At 43.0% G+C, this 21,810-nt stretch overlaps 1 long non-coding RNA gene and 8 gene segments (V, D, J or C); 1 reads left to right on the forward strand and 8 right to left on the reverse strand.

The window, feature by feature from the left end:
- The window catches only part of LOC101176513, a 651,183-nt gene that overhangs the window by 52,569 nt on the left and 576,804 nt on the right, over positions 1-21,810 (reverse strand). Inside the window, 1 exon segment of the C gene segment in view lies at positions 12,179-12,249. Coding sequence covers positions 12,179-12,249 — 71 coding nt within the window.
- The window catches only part of LOC101179412, a 494,982-nt gene that overhangs the window by 21,216 nt on the left and 451,956 nt on the right, over positions 1-21,810 (reverse strand).
- The window catches only part of LOC115832515, a 335,749-nt gene that overhangs the window by 17,062 nt on the left and 296,877 nt on the right, over positions 1-21,810 (reverse strand).
- The window catches only part of LOC101179644, a 632,337-nt gene that overhangs the window by 4,835 nt on the left and 605,692 nt on the right, over positions 1-21,810 (reverse strand).
- Positions 2,020-21,810, reverse strand: part of LOC101175986 — a 711,545-nt gene continuing 691,754 nt past the window's right edge. The window contains 1 exon segment of the V gene segment in view: positions 2,020-2,089. Within this exon segment, the coding sequence occupies positions 2,034-2,089 (56 nt within the window).
- Positions 4,085-21,810, reverse strand: part of LOC101179288 — a 405,302-nt gene continuing 387,576 nt past the window's right edge. The window contains 1 exon segment of the V gene segment in view: positions 4,085-4,152. Coding sequence covers positions 4,129-4,152 — 24 coding nt within the window.
- Positions 15,408-21,810, reverse strand: part of LOC101179325 — a 406,822-nt gene continuing 400,419 nt past the window's right edge. The window contains 1 exon segment of the V gene segment in view: positions 15,408-15,474. Within this exon segment, the coding sequence occupies positions 15,473-15,474 (2 nt within the window).
- The window catches only part of LOC115832517, a 106,759-nt gene continuing 100,469 nt past the window's right edge, over positions 15,521-21,810 (forward strand). Inside the window, exons 1-2 of the long non-coding RNA XR_004028032.1 lie at positions 15,521-15,627; positions 17,315-17,432. This is a non-coding gene — a long non-coding RNA (uncharacterized LOC115832517). The remainder of the gene's footprint in view (positions 15,628-17,314; positions 17,433-21,810) is intronic.
- LOC101176608 overlaps positions 16,249-21,810 on the reverse strand; it is a 472,474-nt gene continuing 466,912 nt past the window's right edge. Inside the window, 1 exon segment of the V gene segment in view lies at positions 16,249-16,379. Within this exon segment, the coding sequence occupies positions 16,340-16,379 (40 nt within the window).

Raw genomic sequence — 21,810 nt, forward strand, 5'->3', positions numbered from 1 at the left:
CTGAAATGTGAGATGGCAGACATTTTTGCAAATAGGGTGCCTGCAGGAAAGCACCCTGTTTCTATAATTCTAACAGATAAAACCCCAATAACAACAAAAAACACACTGAATTCTGCAAGTGTGGAGACAGTTTGTAAAATTTTCAATATTGCTTTTTATAATCTATCACGATTACCCTCTCCCTCACAGCTTCACAACTCGGATAAATATTCTGTTTTATTACAGATAATCCAGTGGATGTGGGGAGGCCCTCCACAGTCCTGGGATTCTCTGCCTCTCCCATAGGGTTGGCTCGGCCAGCCTAGTTAAGGGGGTGAAGTCCATGTGGGGACCTGCTTTGTCCCCACAGTGAGGAAGGAGGCTATCCAAACAGAAGCATCGTCGTAATAAATCAAGGGCTCTGTTCTCTCTCTAGAGAAAGTTACATTGTTCTGCTATTCTCCTAGAGGAAGAAAGCCATGCCAAGCTTGGAACTCCTGCTGCCCTCCCTTCACTTGAGTCCTCAGTCCACTCGCCTTATTTTTCTGTTTTTCTTTCTTTTTGTTTCTGAGACAGAGTCTCGCTCTATCACCCAGGCTGGAATGCAGTGGCACGATCTAGGCTCACTGCAAGCTCTGTCTCCCGGGTTCAAGCGATTCTCTTGCCTTAGCTCCAAGTAGCTGGAATTACAGGTTCCCGCCACCATGCCCGGATAATTTTTGTATTTTTAGTAGAGACGGGGTTTCATCATGTTGGTCAGGCTGGTCTTGAACTCTTGACCTCAAGCTATCCACCCGGCTCAGCCTCCTGAAGTGCTAGAATTACAGGCATGAGCCACCGCGCCCAGCCCACTCACCTTATTTTTTAATTCTACCAGACAACACAAGCATCAACTCAACAGGGTCCTTGCCACTTATCTGTTGAGGACAAACTTCCTTGGCTATGCCATTGCTTTGGTAGCTTCCCTTTTCATGGGCTTGTTTCTGTCTCTATCACAAAGCTTTGCTTCTTATCTCTGCCTTTCCCAAAGCCACACCGTGCTTTGTGGACCTTTGAAAAACAGTGATTGCAGTATTAGTACAATTTATCAAACTGCCCCGAGACCTGATAACCAAATCCAGCCTCCAGGGAAACATGTATTCATATCTGGCTCACACATCAGACATAGTTAACAACTGCATGCTAAGCAAAGCCATTAAATTCAGCTGTGTTTCAACAGGTCCCACTGGATTTCTTTCCAGAAAGAACAATGAGTAAACCACAAGAACTCACGGGGTGTGACCAACAGCGAGGTGCCTTTGCCGAAGTTGAGTGCATACCCGGAGTTTGAGTTCCACAGTGCGTTCTCCCTAAACAAAAAACCCCTTGCAGTAGCCACCATGTCCCTTCTCCTATGATTCCTATTAAAGCTAATGTCTGAAGACCAATCACACAGCAGTCACACAGACTGTGGGTCATCCATGGGCCCTTGATGGTGTAAATAAAGCTTCCCTTTTCCATGAGACCATTGCTGACAAGGTCACCACTCCCCATAGTGATGTGGGTGATCAATATTGAGATCTGCCATCTGAGGGAAGGGGCCTGTGACATGTTATGAAGTCTGGAGTTTTCCTATGTCCAGCAGAAGGACGTGCTGGTCTGGACTGGGAACGGCCAGGGGCATGGACAGAAACAATTGTGTGGGGTTCAAGGGTGAAGGTGGGGGGAAGATATCACAGAGAAAGGAGTTGGTAAGTCTCTTCTCACTCACTCTGCATTGTACTTTAGTTGCACTTACTGCCTTTGCTTTTACTGCACCAATGTTCTAACAAGTTAAGGGTATAGGATGTTAAGCAAGTTTCCTTAGTGTGTCTCCAAAACAGTCACTGGAAGGTCATTCTAGCCCACTTCATCCCATTACGCATAACACATATCACTCTGGAAAAGTTAGCCGAGTATTCAGGACTCTCTGTTCTCTATTCGAGAGCCCTTTCATGCTGTTGCCCAGAGTGACAAAGTACTGATGATAAATCAGGACTTTGAATACCCAACACTTACTTGGTTTAACAGAGAGTTTAGTGCCTTTTCCAAAGATGAGATTTCCTTGGCTTCCTCCATAATTCACACAGTCCTATGGGGCTTTACAATAATCAACAGGTGGGAAGGATGGAGGGGAAGATTGAGCAAGTGAGATCACCTTCCCCTCTAGTGGAAGTCTCCCCACCTTGCAGCCTGTGTTTCCAGTTCCTTTGCAAGGTCAGGACAGTTCTCTAAAATTAACAGCTGGCTGTGCAGATAGATCTGAACTTGATCTTAAATCCCCTGTTTTGTTCCTAGGACACTGGGTTCTGACAGAATGCTTGTGCCAGAGGCATAAGAGGACAATAGCAAGGTTGGGCAGAACCATCCCACCCAGCACAGGAGGTCAACATCTAGGTCCCAGGGGCTACTTTAGGGACCAGGAGCACCATGCCACTTTCTCAGCAATATTTCTTTTTCTGTCTTTTTTTGAGATGTAGTCTCGCTCTGTCGCCAGGCTGGAGTGCAGTGGCACGATCTCAGCTCATGGCAACCTCCGCCTTCCAGGTTCAAGTGATTCTCCTGCCTCAGCCTCCTGAGTAGCTGGGACTACCGGTGCGTGCCACCATGCCCAGCTAATTTTTTGTATTTTTAGTAGAGATGGGGTTTCACCATGTTGGCCAGGATGGTCTCCATCTCTTGACCTCATGATCTGCCCACCTCAGCCTCCGAAAGTGCTGGGATTACAGGAGTGAGCCACCGCACCCGACTTATATTTAGCATTTTTATATATCCAGAGCCAATGAAGAAACCAGTGAAATTTTCTACTTCTTCTTGACCTTATCCTTAGGATTGCCAGAATTCATCAACTAACAGACTTCCAACCAGCTCAGGGTCTCAGGCACAAAGAAACCAGGTACTTAGATACTCTTGGGAGTGGCAGTGTCTTAACCCCACAGAAACTGCCCAGAACAGCACCATCGCTCACTCAGGTCAGCTTTTAAGATTGACCCATTCCCCCAACTTACTTGGTTTTACTGTCAGTCTGGTCCCTGCTCCAAAGTGTATGTCATTGTTATTGTCACAGTAATACATGCTCTAACAAAAACCTCCTGGGGAAAACTTGCAGCCACCTCCCAGCATGGCAGGGACAAGGGGGAGCAGCACTGACAAGTACCACACCACACAAAGTTCCATTCTCCTTTTCCTACAGAAATGGGGTCATTTTGTCATGCTTCTAGACTGTAAATATGGGCACTTATCAGTGCACTGAGCAGTTAATTGAGACCCCAAATTGGCACACTGGGACATAATCAGCTTTCAAACAGGTCCCCAAATGGTGCATAAACCAACACTGCAAACAAATTATGCCCAGGTACGCTATTTGTCTTTAGGGACCACTTTGTATGAAGAACTGCATGAGAACTTCTACAATTTGCATCTTACTCATGGGTCAAAATACTCAAACTACTCATCTATGTAATTTCATATAAATTATCATGTATTTGTTTCATAATTGCACATAATGAAACATGGCAGTGCTTTGGGGGAGAGGAGTTGGCATTTGTTTATGTCCTTAGAGGGTCAAGGTTTTGCTTTTACTGCACCAATGTTCTAACAAGTTAAGGGTATAGGATGTTAAGCAAGTTTCCTTAGTGTGTCTCCAAAACAGTCATTGGAAGGTCATTCTAGCCCTCTTCATCCCATTACGCATAACACATATCACTCTGGAAAAGTTATCCGAGTATTCAGGACTCTCTGTTCTCTATTTGAGAGCCCTTTCATGCTGTTGCCCAGAGTGATATCATCAGAGACAAAGTCCTGATGATAAATTAATTCCCAAACCACTGTTCTAAAGGAAATACACAGGGTAATAAAGACTGAAGAAGCTTGGAGCAGAGAGGTTCTGTTTTCACAGGTGGAAAGGAAAGCCTCCGTAACAGGTATAAAAATAGCACAAGAACTGACTGAATGCAGATATGTATCCTCAGTGAGATCACCTCCCACTGGAAGGAAGGAAGGACTACATCCAACCAGGATATCCCCTCTGCAGTATCCCTTGTTTTAAAGGAACACACAGTTAAGTTACCTCACGGTTTCTGTTACCTACCAAGCGTGACCTGAAGTCTTGTTCCAGTCCCAAAGGTGAGTTTACCGGCAGTGCCGGTATTTACACTGTGAGAAGATTCATAACAGAAACCTGCTGCTTGACTTTCCATCTGGTGTTCGCTCCCTCACCAGAACTCTCCCCATGATCTCTCCCAGATGGGCAGCCTGGGTGAGCCCTCACATATTCATTTCCCTTTCCCAGATTCCACAGTATTAATTCCTATGAGGGCAGCAGGGCTCTGGCCAGACACTCACTTGACTAACATTACCTGCTGGTTGCCCTCTTTGACCTCAGTTGATCATGGGGTGCTGACTAGATGGTTAAGGCTGAGGAGTTGTCAAGCTCAACTCTGAAGACATTGAGAATTGAATTCTTTGTCCTTTCTGTTTCTGGGTTTTATCTTAATGAATCCCTCTTGTCATACTTGATGAGTGATGGGGCCGAGAAATCAAATGATTAATAACTGCTCTAATTTGCGGTCCCTAAGTCAGGCAGAGAAGAGGGTATAAAGACAGAAAAGGAGAAATGGCCAAATCTCTATCTACACAGCCATTTCCACATTTCCTATGAAAGCAATTTTCGTTGCAAAGGTGCTGCTGGCAAAGTGGCCTCCATTTGTTCGTGACCCATCCTAAGCTCATATCTTTTGTCTGCTGGCATCCACATTTTCCAATGATGGACTGCTACTCAAATACAGTTGCCAAAGGGCAGATCTCAGGAGTCCTCCAAAGCATAAACTGCATCACCTCCTTCTCTACGTGGCTCAGAACCTCCCATGCACTTAGGATAGTGCCAACAATGGTAGTGGCACCAGAAGCACATAAGCCAGGGTTTAGAAATGTCCCCATGAGGACTGCATTTTGAACCCCACCTCCCAGGCAAAAGCACTTACAGGGCTGGACGATTAGATGAGTCCCTTTGCCAAAGGTGAGTCTGTCAGCACCTCCTCCTGAATACACACTCTGGGCCAACCCTTCACATAAACCCCTCTGCCAGAAAAACTCATGCTCTGAACCTCCCAGAACCTCCACAGCTGCTCTGAAACCCACAGACACCAGGTACAGCTAATAGCCCTGGTCATTGCTACTGGTCACTTCTCCCTCTCCTCTGTTGCTGGCATAAAAGCTTGAAACACACATAACCAGAGTAAGGGCCCTGGAGATGATGACTGCAGTTTCTTGACACACTGCCAACCAACTGTATCACCGTTAGCTTTTTTATGAATGTGGACCTGGCCACAAGACCCTCATGTAGGAGAGATGGGAAGAATGGAGGGCCCTTAGCCACAAATATTAAAAGGAGTTTGAAAAGACACTATGGTTTGTTGATCTGGAATCCAAAGGAGGACAACTCAAATGTCAGGCTAGAACAAATAATAGGAAAAGGCATAAAGATCTTACTTTCTGCTCAGACTTACTGGGCCTAACTGCTAAACGAGTCCCGGTCCCAAAAGTCAGCTTGTCTCCGCTGCTTTTCTTCTCACGGCTGTCAGCAGCTTTACAGAAACAGGGCAGACACCTGTCACCAGTGTCTCCTCACCAACCTGTCTACCCAGGCTTTTTCATGACACTGATCCCACAAATGCCCTACAAAGCCCAGCAGTGTGCAGCTTTTCTTACACATCTCTAAGTCACAGGCTCAGGATAAATCTCCAAGCTCGAAACTACAGATTGAGCTTCCATTTTGGAAGTCTAGACACCCAAACAGCAAGCACTGTGGTCCACAGAGATGCTGACAATTTTTTTTTCAAATTTAACTCAATTTTAAAACTGTGGGTCTCACCAGTGAATGGATGTGATTAACGCTCTCAAAGGAAACACATGGAAATTCTTAATGAATCACACTAATGAAATGCTTATGTTGCACCTGGAGTTTCACTTTTCCTTTCTTTAGAATCAAATACTTCTCAGCCAGAAAAAGTTTATTTAATATGCAATGAAACCCAGGTTGGGACTTGAGTGTGTTTTATACTCACAAGGCTTGACTCTCAGAATGGTTCCTGCGCCAAAGACCAGCTTGTTTCCATAGTCCACACAGCATCAAACTCCTCTACAAAAACAGTGGTTGAGCATGGGTGGTGTGTGGGGTGGGGCTAAGTTACTTGGTTCTGGAAACAGAGGACTGTTCCACTTTGCATTTAGGACCTGTTGATATTTGCCCAAGAAGCTGAAGACATTGTAATAATTGCAGAAACTTGTAAAAGTAAAAAGGCTGACTGTTTATAGGAATTTGGCTCTGTCTGCCCTTTGCTGCTTGGACTAGGATAAATGCTACAACTCCCCCAAGGTTTACTGTATCTTTTCTTTCAGGATTTTTCTAGTCCTCTAGCCAGAATTTTCTTTCATCTCATTAATTCTAATCATAGCCTCTTGTTCCAAATAATTCCACTCTGCTGTGATGTCCTCTAGTTTCAAAACCCTTAGCAACTACCAACCACTAACAGCTTCTGGAAGCACGGCTTGGAAAACGAACTTGTTATAGCTGGCTTCCACATAAAGTTTTCAAATATTTGGGGCTCTGGTTTAGAGCCCCTCTGACTGTCCCTTGCTGGGTAAGGCTTTCTTATGCTGAGTTGCTCTTAGTAGCAGTGGGATTTTCCCTGCGTGTCTTAGGTTCTCACCTGGGGACCGTTCCCTGAACGGTTGTGGCTACTATAGCACAGACTGACCGTCACTGGGTCCCTCCAGGTCCCATGGCTCAGCTCTGCTGCAGTCTCACTTTGTAAGTCTGGAACTCTCTGAGCCCTCTGTCCTTAGATACAGAGTGAGGAGAGACCATTTTTCTATCTTATCCAGAAAGAAGAAAAAGACTTTGATGTTTAAAGGTGCTTTATCCAACCTAGCTGAGAGGTGCTTTGTAATGTAATTGTCACTATAAAAGTCTGACCTACCCAGATCCTCAATACTCATGCGTTTAATTTCTAATGCAGCAAAATAGAACAAAGATTCTTCTAGGCAACTGAGTGGTTAAGACAGAAAGGTTCCATACTTCAGTTCTCGCTCTTGCAAGCTGCTTTCCATTCCATTTTCTGTGGTTGTCTTTGGTTACAAAGTGTACATATTCAAATTTTCCACAGCTTTTAATTGCAGGTGCAAAAGAATATTTGCCTATGTTTCTCACATTCTTCTACCCTGTGTATATATATCCAGTATCTCTCTTTCTGTCTCTCTCTCTATCATTTATCTATCTCAGAAATAGTTGTTTTTAACAGTTAATTCTGTGCCTCACCCAAATACCCAAATTGTCATTAACTAAATGCAGATGTGCTGCCGCACTGATAAACTTCATTGGAAAAAAGGAAAAAACCAAACCCAGAGATTTCCAAGTTTAAACTTTCCCCCTGAGATCAGTGCTTAGTCTTCTATTTAGATAATCCTGCCCCACCCAGAGCACTAGCTCTTAGCACCTTTCCTGATACCTTGCCATTTGCAGAGAGAGACACAACACTGAATTAGTTTTGTAAAATTATACTGGCTGACGTTCCGTCTGCCTGCCTCTCTAGGTCTCTTGGTTTGCTTGTCTCTTTGATATTCTGTGTTTCTACCATTTCTCCCAAACACTTGCAGTACTCAAAGCTAAAATTATCACACAAGATAAAAGTGAAGATGCAGTCATTCTGCCTGAATTCTCTTCACATGCCATATTAGCACTTGATGGCAGCAGCAAAAACAGAATTGTGGATCATATTTTCTAGTTTTGAATTAAATAGTCAGGACTGGAGTTCCCCTGGAAAACTCAGATATTTGGCTGCCACCTGTCTCTGCTAGTTATGAACCAGGACAGATGAAAATTCTCTAAGCCTGCCTGTTTACTATGACCCCCAGAATCTTATACAGGCTGACTTCCTGACCAAGGATGAAGAACTTACTGGGTATGATGGTGAGTCTTGTTCCAGTCCCAAAGGTTAATTTCTCATTTCCAAAGTTAGATACACAGTGTTCTAAGTCATTGCAAAAACCATCATTCTAAACTCTCCAAACTCTACTGCAAGCCCCTGCCCCATTTCTTGCAAATCTCCTTCCTACAATGCTTCCACAACATCAAAGGCACCAATGACCCTTTCCTACCATTTCCTGCTGGAACAGCTGAGATAAACCGGAATGAAAGGCTGTAATTAGGAGAGGCTTGACATGTGCGATCTGTTTTGATTTTTCTGCCACGTTTTTCTTCAGAGAGAAACAGAAAGCCTCTTTCTCTCTCCAGGTGGTATCTATCAGTGCATCCTCCAGGTCTAAATACAAGGGCGCGTGTGGACCCCCTGCCATCTTTCTCATCCTTTTACACCATCCCATATTTGGTTTTCTGTAAAGTCACCTCATTTCCCTTCTAGCCTCCTAGTCCCTCTCCTCTCAGTTGAGAATGTCCCTCCATTCTCTGCTCCTGAGGCCTGTGCCACAAAGGGCCCAGCTTCTCTGGTTGGCACAGATGTGGGGGTGAGCTAGAGAGGCCAGCGGTCACTGCAAGTGACATCGCCTGCACCTCCCCCCCCCCACTTCAGGAATGTTCAAGGAACATTCTCTGGGTTTGTTTTTTTTTCTTTTTTTTTCCAGTGAAGTTTATCAGTGTGGCAGCACATCTGCATTTAGTTAATGACAATTTGGGTGAGGCACAGAATTAACTGTTAACAACTATTTCTGAGATAGATGATAGATAGATACATAGATAGATAGATAGTTCAAGGAATGAAATAAAGACCTGTCCAAGCATAAATCATTCTCGGGGTGGGTGGGGGGGGCCTCTTTACTCTGGTCCAGATAAAGTTATACCTAGAAGCAGAGAAATAGAGTAGCAGACTTTGACAGCTCTTTCTGCAGTTTAAAGGGTTTGCTCAACACAATGGTGATGGAAAATTTTCTTTGACTTACTTGGAAAGACTGTCAAACTTGTCCCTGTCCCAAAATAGAACTGGTTGCCAGTGTTCCACTGTGATAGGAAGCTCAACAAAAACCAGGCAGAAGAGACAGCCAGAGGTTACACCTGGGCCCCACCAAGCGGCGGACCAAAAGCAGACCGGTAGGCAGGCAGGCAGGCAGGCATCTCCTTTCCCTGTGCAGGCACAGGAGCAAGGGTATTACTGGGAAGGATCTCCAGGGCTTAGAGCAGCTGTGACCATGTGCAGCTGGAGGGACTGATTCCTCTTGAGAGGGAATTAAAAGGAAGGCTAACGTGCATCTTGTGCTGCTTGCTGTCTAATTAAAGGTGTAGGTCCATTTGTTTTATGCTCGGGCATTTAAAGAATTCTTTTTCTTTTAAGACTTAATTTCTCTGCTAATGATCATATGATTCTGAAGTGGTTTTTAATCAGGACTCCTTATTACATCTTTGGACTTTATTTCTTTGTGAAACTTACAGAACAATTCATCTTCTCTAGATTAACCCCGTATGAGGCTCTGATCACCTTGCTTCTTTCTGACCTGCCTCATTTCCCTAGCACCCCTATCATGCAATGTCCATTGCTTATTCCCCCACCCCTGTTTATCCCTCATGTGCAGTGAGAATGTGCTGATAGACCACAGGTTGTTTTTCAAATTGCCACATTCAATTCCCATGTTATCTGTGCTACCTTTTAAGGACTAAACTTATATTTGCTATTCCGTGACCTTTTTTTTTCTGATCAGAGTCAATGTATCTTGATTCTCTTAATTTTGTGTCCTCAACCACGATACCGTCTGCACAGTCACTTAAGCCCTAATGTATGAGACTGTTAGCCCCACCGCACTCCACAGGCAACATCCCAGGAGACTTACTTGGACTGACTGATAAGCTTGTCCCTGGCCCAAACATCATCTTGTCGTAGGAGGTTGTCACACAGCCATCCAAACCTTTACAATAACTGACAGGTGCCTCTTAAAGATTTTAGAGCCCAGTCTTGACGCCATTTCAAAAGGCATCTCAGGTATGATTCAGCATTACCTACAGGATCTGTAGGGAGGCCAGATTCTGTTGGGAATGGTAGGAAACTTGCTAGGATTATATGCAATACATACTTTTTCACCTTTGTGTCATTACAATTTCTCACATGCTGCCGGTTTTAAAAAGCATCATTGAACTCCCTGTCTCCTCCTCCCTTCTCTATTATTCCCCAATTCACACAACATCTCCATCTGCATCTCATTTCCATCTCTAAGCCCTAGCTTGGTGACACCAGGTCCTCAGACACCGTTGATCTGCTTTCTCTGCGACAACATATGCTCACCGGCTCACGTGATTAAAGAATTGGAAATGCCAGGCTCTCAGAGGCTGAGATCTGGGCTCCCAACTCCTTATCTCTGGTCAATATGTTGTTCTCATTTGTCTGCCTAATGAAGAGCTGCGCTTTCTAAGTGGATGCATTTTGCTGAAATGACAACTGCCAGAGAGCTAACGACAAAGGCTGAGCTCTGAAGGCAGTTTTGACCTTTCAGATCCCTTTGGCATATTTCAGTCAATAGGATCCCTAGCTCAAATGTCAATCTGTCAATGTTGGCTCCCACACTACTGGGCTTGGAGAAATTCAACAGAAAATGGGCAATATTGGTCCAACCTGCACCCTGCTCATTAGAACCAGACTTCACATGGAGGCATCTCACACATTCAAGATGATCACAGCAACTCAGTATTCAGCCTTGTAGTGGCACTGGCATATTCCAAATCCACACCCACCTGGTATGGATTTATGCTGCCACTGAATGGAGCAGATACAGGTGGCAATGTCAGGTGGCCTCCTCCATACACACTGAACTGGGATTGTGCTATCTGCCTGACCAACTATGCCTGCACAAGGGCAGCTACTCCAGAAATATAGGGACTTGACTCATCCCTTTGGCATAAGAGGACACTGCCCTTGATAGAGATCCTAGGAAAACAGAGTGTTCTGCAATAGCAACTGGAGTGATGACGCCCTTCTCTGACACCCACTTCACATCTCAGTCTTATCAAGCTGCAGTGAAAGACATATTCCTGCTTTTCAACTTTGTTTCCCTTTCTATCTCTTATTCCTTTCATTTATCATTTCTGAGCACCCACGGGGCTTCAGACTCTCTTTAACCCATTTCCATTTGACTCCCTTAGAATCCCTACAAGAAAGAGCCAAAAGGCCTGAAACAGGGAAGGGAGCAAAAGTACATAAGGAACACTGTGAGTTTAGGTCTTTCCAGCTTGCTTGGCTTCACGGTTAGTCGTGTCTCCTTTCCAAATATCAGCTTCTCATAGCTGTCACACATCTCCCTGCTTCAGGGAGTTTTACAACGACTGACAGAAGGAACTTTATGAATCTTAAAAAACAGTCAAGTTTCTGTCTCCTCCCAGCGGGGTGCAGCGGCAAACACACCAAAGCCAAATCTTTCTATCTGCTCTAATTATCAGCCAGGATACAAATCACCACGAGGAGAAAGGTATTAAGCCGTGTATCTGAAGCTCTTTGGAATTAATTGTAATCCCTTGCCTGGTGGTTTCAGTGACAGGGAATGGACACAGTGGATGTTTATTTCTGTCTATCCTTTCTCTCCCCCTCTTTCTCTCTGTAGTTTTGCATCTATAGACGCAAAACGAGACGACAGACAGGAAACGTAGAGGGATTTGAAATAAGACCTCAGATTCCCATTCAGTTTTCATTTTTTCCCTCTCCGCTTTCATTTAAAACCCATTCTGAACAAAATACCACATACCTATTCAAACTCCGCTCTAAATTTTCCTCTTTATTGTGGATGATGCTGGTGGAAATGACCTCGGCTATACCAAGAATAATTTAAGATTGATGTAAGAAAAGACTTTCTGACAGGGAATGCTACTAAACATTAGAACAGGTTACCCAAGGGAGTCATTTGGAAAGGATGACCGCTCCCTCAAAAAAGTTAGGGCATCACCTCCAGAGAAGACACTGAAAGCAGGAAAGATTCTGACTTTCCAGGGTCAAGGTCAGCTGTACACGCAGCAGGGAGACAGACCTAACAACTCAGGGTCCAAAAGGAAACCTGTGAATATTGAGATTAAAGAAGAGAAAGGACCTCAGAGGACACCACTTAACTTTAAGCAATATCTGGTTCTTTAAAACCTAACACTGGGGTGAAATTCCAGAATTTCCAGTATACTGCTGTGTCTTGTTACACTTACTTGGATGGATAGTCAAGATGGTCCCTTGTCCAAATGTCAGCTTTCCATAGCCAGCACCACCAGCATTAGCACTGCACTTCAGGCCTTTACAAGAACCCTAGGGGGACTTCTGAAGCTCACAGACCTCCTCCTCTTTTTATTCTGGGGAGAATAAACTCACTCAAAGGGGCCTGGATCTGTGAGGCTCAGTTTCTTCCCACCAAAGGTCGGAAGACCATTTCCACCTCTAGTACTGGGACACTGACCTGCCGCGTTCCCCCAGGTCCGGATTCCTGCCTCTCGTCTCTCTCCATTTCCTCTGGTTTTTGTCTTGAGGCTTACTGATTTCTCATGTTCAGCATCTCTCTTTCTAAAGGTCTCATTTCCATTTTACAGCATCATTTTCAGGACAATTTCTCTGATCAGTTTTCAAGACACGTCCTCCCCTCCCCTTGAGGTGTCACACATTTCTGATGACAATGAATTGATTACAAGGAGACAAGAGGAGAGTGTTCAGCTTTTTGGAGACTGACTAGAATTAGATGAGGTTTCGACTGTAGCCTCATGAAACAGTATCTCCTGAGCTTCCCTTCATGCCCTAGCATAAGAAATAAAAATGATGGGCACATTTAACTGAGCTTTCACACAATGTAGCTTTTTTGTCAGTCTTGAATTTGGTGAAATGTAAGTAGTAGCTCACAGAAAAAAGTTTTTATCTGTGCCTTGTTATGGTGATTAACTATCCTGGGGATCATTCTGGGCTTAGCAAAGAAAGACCTTTGTCCTGGAAAACCCCTGAATCCCAGGAAAACCAGGACATCTGGTTACTCCACAGTCTCACCTGAGGTGTTCCGACCTCACAGAGCGGCCCAGTGGCCACAGTGGTAGGGTTAAGTGAGGTCTCTGTTAAGAGGCAGGCTTTTGCACATTTACTTGGGGTTCCTGTAAATTTCATCCCTTGACCAAACAATGCTTCTGTTGCCAACAGACACAACCACAGGAATCCTGGGAGTCACCCTGGTTGTGTCTGGATGTCACAAAAAATGTGAAGAGCAAAATCCAGGCAGTTTCATAATGTGGTGATGATCAAACCCTGTCCCCCAAGGGTATGAAAAACAGATACCTCTTTAATTGAATTTAGTTTTCTTAACTCAGACTTTTTTTGGACTGAATTTATGCTAGCCTGTTTAGTCATGTCTTCAAGCAACCACTTATTACAAAGGGTTAAAGTTTTAGCTTGCTTACTATCATAAAAAGGGTGAGAGAAAAAGGCTATTATTTAGCTAAGAAGACGTATCCATTTTTTTAAAGGACAGCAGTCGGGGATTCAAATAACCCTTCCCATCTCTTCACTATTTCACAGTATTCCCTGTCTAAAGAGCTTCCCACCCTCTCTTCAGCCTCCACAGGACATAAGCAAAACCACATGCCTGCCCTCAGCTGAGGCCCTCAAACAGACAGGCACCAAAGTGTTGCTGTGACAGTAATCTCTGTGTTCCACTTACTGCAGGAAAACAGAATTTAATCACGGGTTCCTTGGACTCCAGCCTTGCCATGTAGTTCCTGCAGCTAAAGAGTCCACTGCGTGGAAAATCTGGCATACAACGACTGTCCAGAGCTCTGGAAGAATGCTAGCCTTTCACAGGTATTTTCTTTGCCTGGTTAGGCTGTCAAACTCCCTGACCTCGTCAATGTTTTAAAGGGTAGGAGTTGTTACAGTTCGCAGTCCCCTAAGAGGCTGACCAAGTGCTGAGAGGGGCTCCTAGCTTCTCTGCATTCTGGGAAACCCACCGCAGAGCCCCGCCCTAGTGTGTTTCCGGTAAGAAACCAAAGAAAAAAGCCTACTGTCTGGTCCCTAGCCTTGGCTGCCCACCCTCTGAAAAGCGACTGAGTCCTTGAGTCTCCTGGGATGTTCATATGAATCCCCTTGAAGCTTCAATTTGTTAAGACCTCAGTGGAGACTGCCGAACGCCTGGGATTTAACATCATATATTATTCATTGTTGCTGTTGCCACAGACGTGCTGATTTTGCCCCTGCTGAGCAAGGCACTTCTGCACATGGGAACTTGATGGCTAACCACACTGCATGTTCTTCAGGCAGGGCCTATCCCAGAACATTCCAAGCTGTCTGTTAGCAAGTCTGCATTAACTCTCTCAATGCTGCATGCACGGTGTCACTGAGTCCTTTACCACCTGCCCCGCCACCAGAGCCAGTCTTTTTAAGAATTTTGCCTGGGCTGTGTTTTTCAAAGTGCCTCTCTCTAGTGTGCATCTCTTCTTAATCATAGAAAGCAGATCTGAGTAAGTAAAACTGGGGCATTTGGCCTTTACTCAACATCAGGGCACTTAGGAGACTGGGGCCCTTTGATAAGCTTTTCCCATTTTCATTTTATCTGAATTTTACAAGTCAGTCTTCTCCAGCCTTAGTTTATAAGCACCACTTTCAGAAGTCCATCAGCAGCACAGATTTTCAAGAAGTGCCATTAGCAACCACAGTGCCTTGCTTTTATATCTAACATTTAAAAACTTTTCTAAGTACTCACACATTACTATTAGGGAAGGGTGGGTGTATATTTGAAGGAGAGAATGTACTGCTCTATTCTCACGACTCAGAGGACAGATGAATTTTCCCCTTCTCAGGTGAACTAAGTAAAGTGGAGGCTGAATCCATTATTTTGGTAACCAAGGAAAAAGTGGGGTTAAATGCTCTGCCTGAGTTAACCAGACAGTTCCACCCATGGGACCTCAGTTACCAGACTGGGGATTGAGAACAGTTCTTTTCAGAGAGATAAAGTGAAGGTAAAAGAAGAAAAGGAGCCTGCTTATAGAATTTTCAGCATTAGTTAATGAAATTGCAGGGTCCCATTATTTCAGGCGATAAATTTAAGAGGAGTGTTAGTATCTAAGTCAGGACAATTTATATTTGGTCTACTGCATTTGCATAGTCACAATATGCCAATTTCCTCTTTATGTTTTCGGCAAACATTTCCTGACCCTTAGCTGGATCCCTCAGGATTCTGTATTCGGTTTTTCTCCTTGCACCAATAATCTTGTTTAAGATGGATGATAGGAATGTTTTGGGCTGAAAGTAATTTAGTCTTTGTACAGTGGAGTTCTAATCCCTCTGATGGGCACCATATCCCCCCAGCACAAACAATAGATTTGGAACCTAAACTGGAATGTTTTGGAGGGGGCAAGTAATTTAAATCAGAAGTGTTTGAACACCCCCTTCCCCCACTCCCTTCAAACTTACTTGGATTCACGGTTAAGAGAGTTCCTTCTCCAAATATCAGTTTATAGTTGCTACCTCCACTATTCTCACAGCCACAGAAGGCTTTACAGAAACAGGAACAGAAGCTTCTCTTTGCAGAAGCGTCCTGGGGGTCAATATGGTCTCGATTGCTCAACTCTTCATTAAACTACAGGTTTATAGGTTATTTGTTAATAAGTCCAGAAGGCAGCTGCTGTAGGTGGGTGCTGGGGTTCCAGAGGGCAATAGAGCCCTGATATATATATATATACACATACATATATATATACACATATATATACACATATATATACACATATATATATACACATATATATACACATATATATATACACACATATATACACACATATATACACATATATATACACATATATATACACATATATATACACACATATATACACATATATATACACATATATATATACACACATATATATACATATATATCTATCTTTAAAGTTTTTTAACATTTAATTTTAATTTTTTTATCATTTTCTTTGTGACTAAGCTGCCATCACGGTTCCAGTAATCCATTTCTTTCTTTTTTTTTCTTTCCTAATTATCTTCCCTTGGCTGGTACTCAGATAGTTTCTACTTTTTGCACTTGTTGGGGTAACTATTTCTCTGCTTTTTTTTTTCATTGAAATTGCATATCAACTCACCGTATTCTGATTTACTAGAAACTGATTGTAGAAGGGGAAGGAAGCAAGACAGTTTTTACAGGGATGTGTTTAAAAGTGGAAATTTGAGGGCTTTCCTGTCTTTCCTGGTCTGTTTCTCTACAAAGGACTGTGCAAAATGAGTATACGTCCCTCAAGGAGAGCTTGCAGGACATGGTCTAGAAAGGAAAAGACTGTACTCAGCTGCATGTAGCTTCACCCTGTCATACTTACTTGGGTTGATGGTCAGCCTGGTTCCTTGGCCAAATACCAGCTTCTGGGCTCCCTGAGTTACACCACAGCACAAGGCTTTACAGAAACTGCCAACGAGGGCCCACCTCTCCCCACTGAGGAAGACATCTGATCTGCCCTCCTAGCAGTCCAAGGCTGTGGCAGAGAATGGCCCGAATTTCACTAGCCAGAGGAGTTTAGGGCAGGGTCTCCTTGGGCTGCTCATTTTCTCCTTCACAAAGCCTCCTTTAGCAGTTGTAGACATGGTCCAGATTTTCCAGTTTCCTTGCCAATCAAATATTTAACATCTTTGTTTTCACCCCATAGAATTTTAACTTTTTTTTAAAAAACATTTCTTTCATCTTTTACAGAGCTCTCCCTAAAAACAGCTGGATTAAAAGAATCTTTAAAGTCAGAGTCTACTAGGTCTCCCTAGTAAAGTTAATCTGGCTTCCTCCTTAAAATTTCTGGCTTGAATGCGAGGGCCTGCTCATCTGGGACCTAATTTGTCATGCTAAGACAGGAAAGGTGAAAAGGCAATGCGGAAAATCCAGGAGAAATCCTGCGCTGTGAGATCTTCTTGTCCCTCCACACTTGGATTTATTTTCGTGCTCAACCCCTTCCCCCAACAGGAGCATGACCAGCACTTGGCACTAACAAGGAGCCATCCTCAAAATCAACTCTAGAGACTCCTACCCACAGGAACTATAGTGTTGGGAACAGACATGGTTTCTTCCTCTGCTCGGGGAAATTTGATTGAAAAACCATTTCTAATTTTTCCAAATGGAAAGGATTAGGAGAAAATCTGTTTGCCTCTGTTCTCCTTCCTCCTCCCGCTTCGTCTTCAGTAGTTTTAAACTATTTATAGAAACATCCCTTTAGGGTTAGAGAAATGTGGCAAATTTCTAATCTCTTCATCCTTTTTCTTGCTATCTATTTACTGCAGTCATGTATTTACAATCTAAATTTACATTTCATTTCCATTTGCAGGAGCTTCTAATGCACTCTTCTATTACTTCCAGAACACTGTGTATAATAATAAACTCTACAGAAATAAACCAAATCACAAGGAGTTTTCAGGTCTGGAGGTTGACATTTCTCAAGACAGGTATGGGGCAAACAACTTATTTCTCTTCAGGCTAAGATAGGGGCAGTCCAGTCAACTGAGCAACTAGGCTTGCAGGGTGGACATGCTATGTCTAAATAACTATCTATTGAGCCTTGCTCCTTGGGATTAATTTGGATTTTCTTTTTAATCTAGTTCCCAAATACCAGCTTCCCATCTTTTAGCTCTTAGAATCTCTCTGACAGGGAAAGCTTAAGTTAAATCTTATGGGGTTTTTGAATCTCAACAAATATTTCATCTCAGTACACATCACAAATAGAGGAACCAAAAGAAGGACGAATATAACACCTTTGGGAGAGAATTTATAACAGTTCTTTGGGAAAGATGGGAATTATAAATAAAAGTAGAATTGTGTGTGCTTTTCCTGATTATCATTTTTAATATCCGCAGGACTCTAAATGTCCAATCCAGTTTGGAAATAGAGCAGCTGACTCACCTGCTCTTTAGACCCTTGTTAACCAGTGAACACACAGGTTAGCATGGAAGTGCTTTTCTCTCTTATGCTGTTTTAGGCATAAGAAATTTTAGGAAGGTCGCATGGAGTTCACGTAATACATGCTAGGACATTCTGATTGTAGCCTTCCTAATGGGGATAATAATTTGGTCATGAAAGTAGTTTTATTTTGAGATACTCATTGAATAGTTGGTATCTTTTGGGAATTATGAGCAAAAGTTAAATCCCAAACAATTGTTTGAAATGAGCTTCCATTATCATAGAAAACAGAGATTCTCTCATGGAACAAAATTTCAGCTACATTCAAGTTAGTTGAAATTAGGTTTGTTTTGAGAATGATGGAGCAATACTTAAAATATTCCCCTGAGTATTGCATTTGGATTAGGGAATCCTTCTCTAAGCTTAGTTGCCACCTTTTCAATGAGGGACGCAGAAGTGAGTGGGTTATCAAAAGGGGCTTCTCTGATGCAGAAAGCTCAGACGAGGCGGAGATGAAAATGTTCCATGAGGACCCAATTAGAAATGCAGCAGTTTACAGCACCCTGGAGCTTGTTTTCAGAAGTTCATGGTCTTTCTGACTAACTTGAATATTTGCTTTCGATCTTAACTTTTCCCTAAATATCAGCTTGTAGTCAGTGTCAGTACCAGAAAATCTTACACAGCTTTACCCAATTTAGCTTGGCTCCAAGATTTTGAGTTATGGGGATTAGACAATTCTTTTCCTAATTGCACCAACATGGAAGCTTTGGGAAGACAAGTCAGCTGACACGGAGTGCTGGCTCAGTTGTTTAATCAGCAGGCTACATCTCACTGTTTCCTTTTGGATTAGGTTGCATTGCATACTCCTAGCCACTGGTATGTATTTTAGTCTAATCTGTCCTTCCTTTGTCCTTTCTAAATGCTTTCTGCCCCTACACACTAAAACTTCAATTCAGATTCCATTTGTCAGACACATATCTCCAACATTAACAAAAACACACTTAACATTCCCAAGTACTTAAAGGTGTTAAAGAAACAGTCCCAAAGAGGCTGCAGTCAGGGGCTGCCCACATTATCATTTTCTCCAGAAAGACCCATGGTGAAAGATGCTAATAACTGGGGAGGAGATTCAGTTATCTTTCACTGAATTTCTAAGGATGGTGGCTTATGTTTGGAAACAAATAACATTCATTAAAACATACCTGGTCTGACACTCAAGAGTTATTCCTTTTCCAAATGTCAGCTTATTATTGGCTCTAGTATCACACAATGACGTGAGGATCTACAAAAACTCAGTTGCCCAAACTCCCCTTGATATTTACTTAAGTGCTTACTTGTCATCCAAGAATCCCTCTGATAAAACCAGCTGTTTATAGTGTGGGACTGGTGGAAGAGTTTACGGACCACCTGGGGCCTTCCTTTCTCTTCACACTCATTGTCCCCTTGTTGGAAATGTACCAACGTCCCCTCACAGCATGCCTGCTGTGGTAAAATGGGAACAGGAACTGCCTCCCCCATTCTACAGAGGAGGAAAATAGAGGCTCAGAGAGTTAATCAATTTTCTCTTAGTCCCATGGAAAATCTCACCAATTATAATGAAGAATGAAGCCTTCGAACAGTCTGACTCCTTAACTCAATGCTCCATTGATACTGTCATTCTCAGCTATTAGATAAAATAGCACGTGAGGGCAAACAGCAGAGACCTGCGTGTAGTAGGAATACACCAGCAGTTGTTTGCATTGGAATCCATTAATGGGACTGCTGTGGTTTGGACTTGGGTTATAAAACAGAATGGAAAATTTGGAAATCAGGGTTCCAGGGAGAAATTTGGAAGCATTATTCAGACTTACATGGGTTTACTGTCAGTTTCGTTCCCTTTCCAAAAACCAGCTTTTCAGATCCACCCTGAGTTACACCCCCATAGACTGCTTTACAAATACTGCCAAGACCCTTCCACCACGGGCTGGGAGCCAGGGCTCCACCCACTCTCCCAGGGGAAGCATAAAATTATACAATTGTATAGCTGTTCCTGAAAAGGGAGGGGACCTATAGAACAAATCTGATTACTTTTTTACCTTACAGCCTGTTAGGTTTTTGTCTTATTAATTAATTAGTTAATCTAACTGGTCAGCAGTTGCAGTTAATTTAAAAGAGCTCAAGCTTTGGGGCAGGTAGCCTTGAGTTTAAAACTCAGGACAAGTTTCCTAACTTGCTACACCTCAGTTTCTTCACTTGTAAAGTGGGGAAAACAGCAACTGCTTGATGATGCTGTAAGGACTAAGAATATGTAACTGGGTCACAGTGGTCCTGTTGATCAACCCCTGGCTTTACTTGCTGAGAGCGCAATTCTTTAGCGATTATTTTAGCAACCTTAGAGACTACAGCATCAGGGACATTCCCTCTAGACATAATCCCCTCACTAAAAAGCTTTTAGCTCTGGAATCTGAGTGCCAAGAATTAAACTCCAGGTTCTCTTTCTTACTTCATCAGCTTGAACAAGTTATTCAACATCTTTGTGCTTCTATAGAAATATAAAATATAAATATATCTCTTCTATAAAATGAGGATAATAATAGCCCCTAACTCACAGACCTGGTATAAGGATTAAATGTGATAAGAGAAAGAATGCAGCACATCAACTAGCATATAGAAACCAATGAATAAATCATCATTATTATTTTCCTTCCAAGAAGGCAAACACATTGCCAACCTTCCTCTTTTCATAATGACCTAAAAATATGAAAGCCCTTGGGCACTTGTCTTCCTCTAACTAATAAACTAGAAGGGCTATGAGGGCACGGAAGAGCCACCGAGCAGTTTGGTGAAGGGGTTACGTGATTTTGTGAGAGGTTAGAAAAAGCTGCGTCCCACTGCACACGTGCACATCCAGGAGCATTGTTTAGCCAAGCAGGACTTGAATGTGGCAGAGATGGAGCAAGAAGCCATATCTCAATTCATTGGCTTAAAATAGATACATACAGGCAGAGGATTCAATGCTCCCCTCCACTTACCAAGATTCACTGTGAGCTGTGTTCCTTCCCCAAAGGTCAACCTAGAGCCACTGGTTTGTTAAACACTGTGCTGAGGAGCTTTGCAAAAACCTGTGGCGTCAGCTTAATGAACCCAGCTTTGCAGAGCTTCCCAAGAACTAGAATTTTTCTCCAACTTCTAAGCTTCAGAGGAAGGATAGGTCATGGTATCTTTCTTTCCAGTAGCCTAGGGCTTCAGGCCTGAGAGATATGTCCAGAGACATGATTTTCACTTCAAGACACCAGAAGGCTCAACAAGCCAATTCTGTATACATATTCTATGGTCCAAAACAATCACATAGCTGATGCAATCTATCATAGAATATCAACCCCACTGGGAAAGAAATTAGCTATGCAGAACTTATAGGTAGTGTTCTATGGTCATAATCATTGTCTGAAGACAAGACTAGCATTTTCATTTTGTTTTTTTCACCCCTCTCTCAGTCTGCAGATGGCTGTACCTTTCCCCTAATATCAAGTTCAATTATTGTTCCATTTTAGCTTGCTTTTTTTTTTAACAGGCGCAGACTGATTTTATCTCCCTTTGGAACTCAGGATTTCTTTTTGAGTTCATTAAGTCTTGGGTAAAGAATGTTTGGGATGCAAATGATGCTGCCGTGGCCAAGGACTATGATGTTTCTTTTCTCCCTTGGGTCTGGGCTGGTGAGAACTATGAGCTGTCTTGGCTTTTCCCTGGACCTTGATATCAGGATCAGTTGTGTGACCTTGAGCAAGTTCATAACCCCTCTGAGTTACACTGCCTTCATTTGCAAAATTAAAGAGGTGGGTGAGGAGATCTTTAATTACTTTCTGAGCTGAGTCTTTGATTTGATTATTTGGATCTAATGTATCCAGAAATGCTGTGCAAATGTCCCTGCCTTCCCCACTCACCACAAGG

Source organism: Nomascus leucogenys, chromosome 22a (assembly GCF_006542625.1).
Source record: "Nomascus leucogenys isolate Asia chromosome 22a, Asia_NLE_v1, whole genome shotgun sequence".
NCBI classification, from domain to species: Eukaryota; Metazoa; Chordata; class Mammalia; order Primates; family Hylobatidae; genus Nomascus; species Nomascus leucogenys.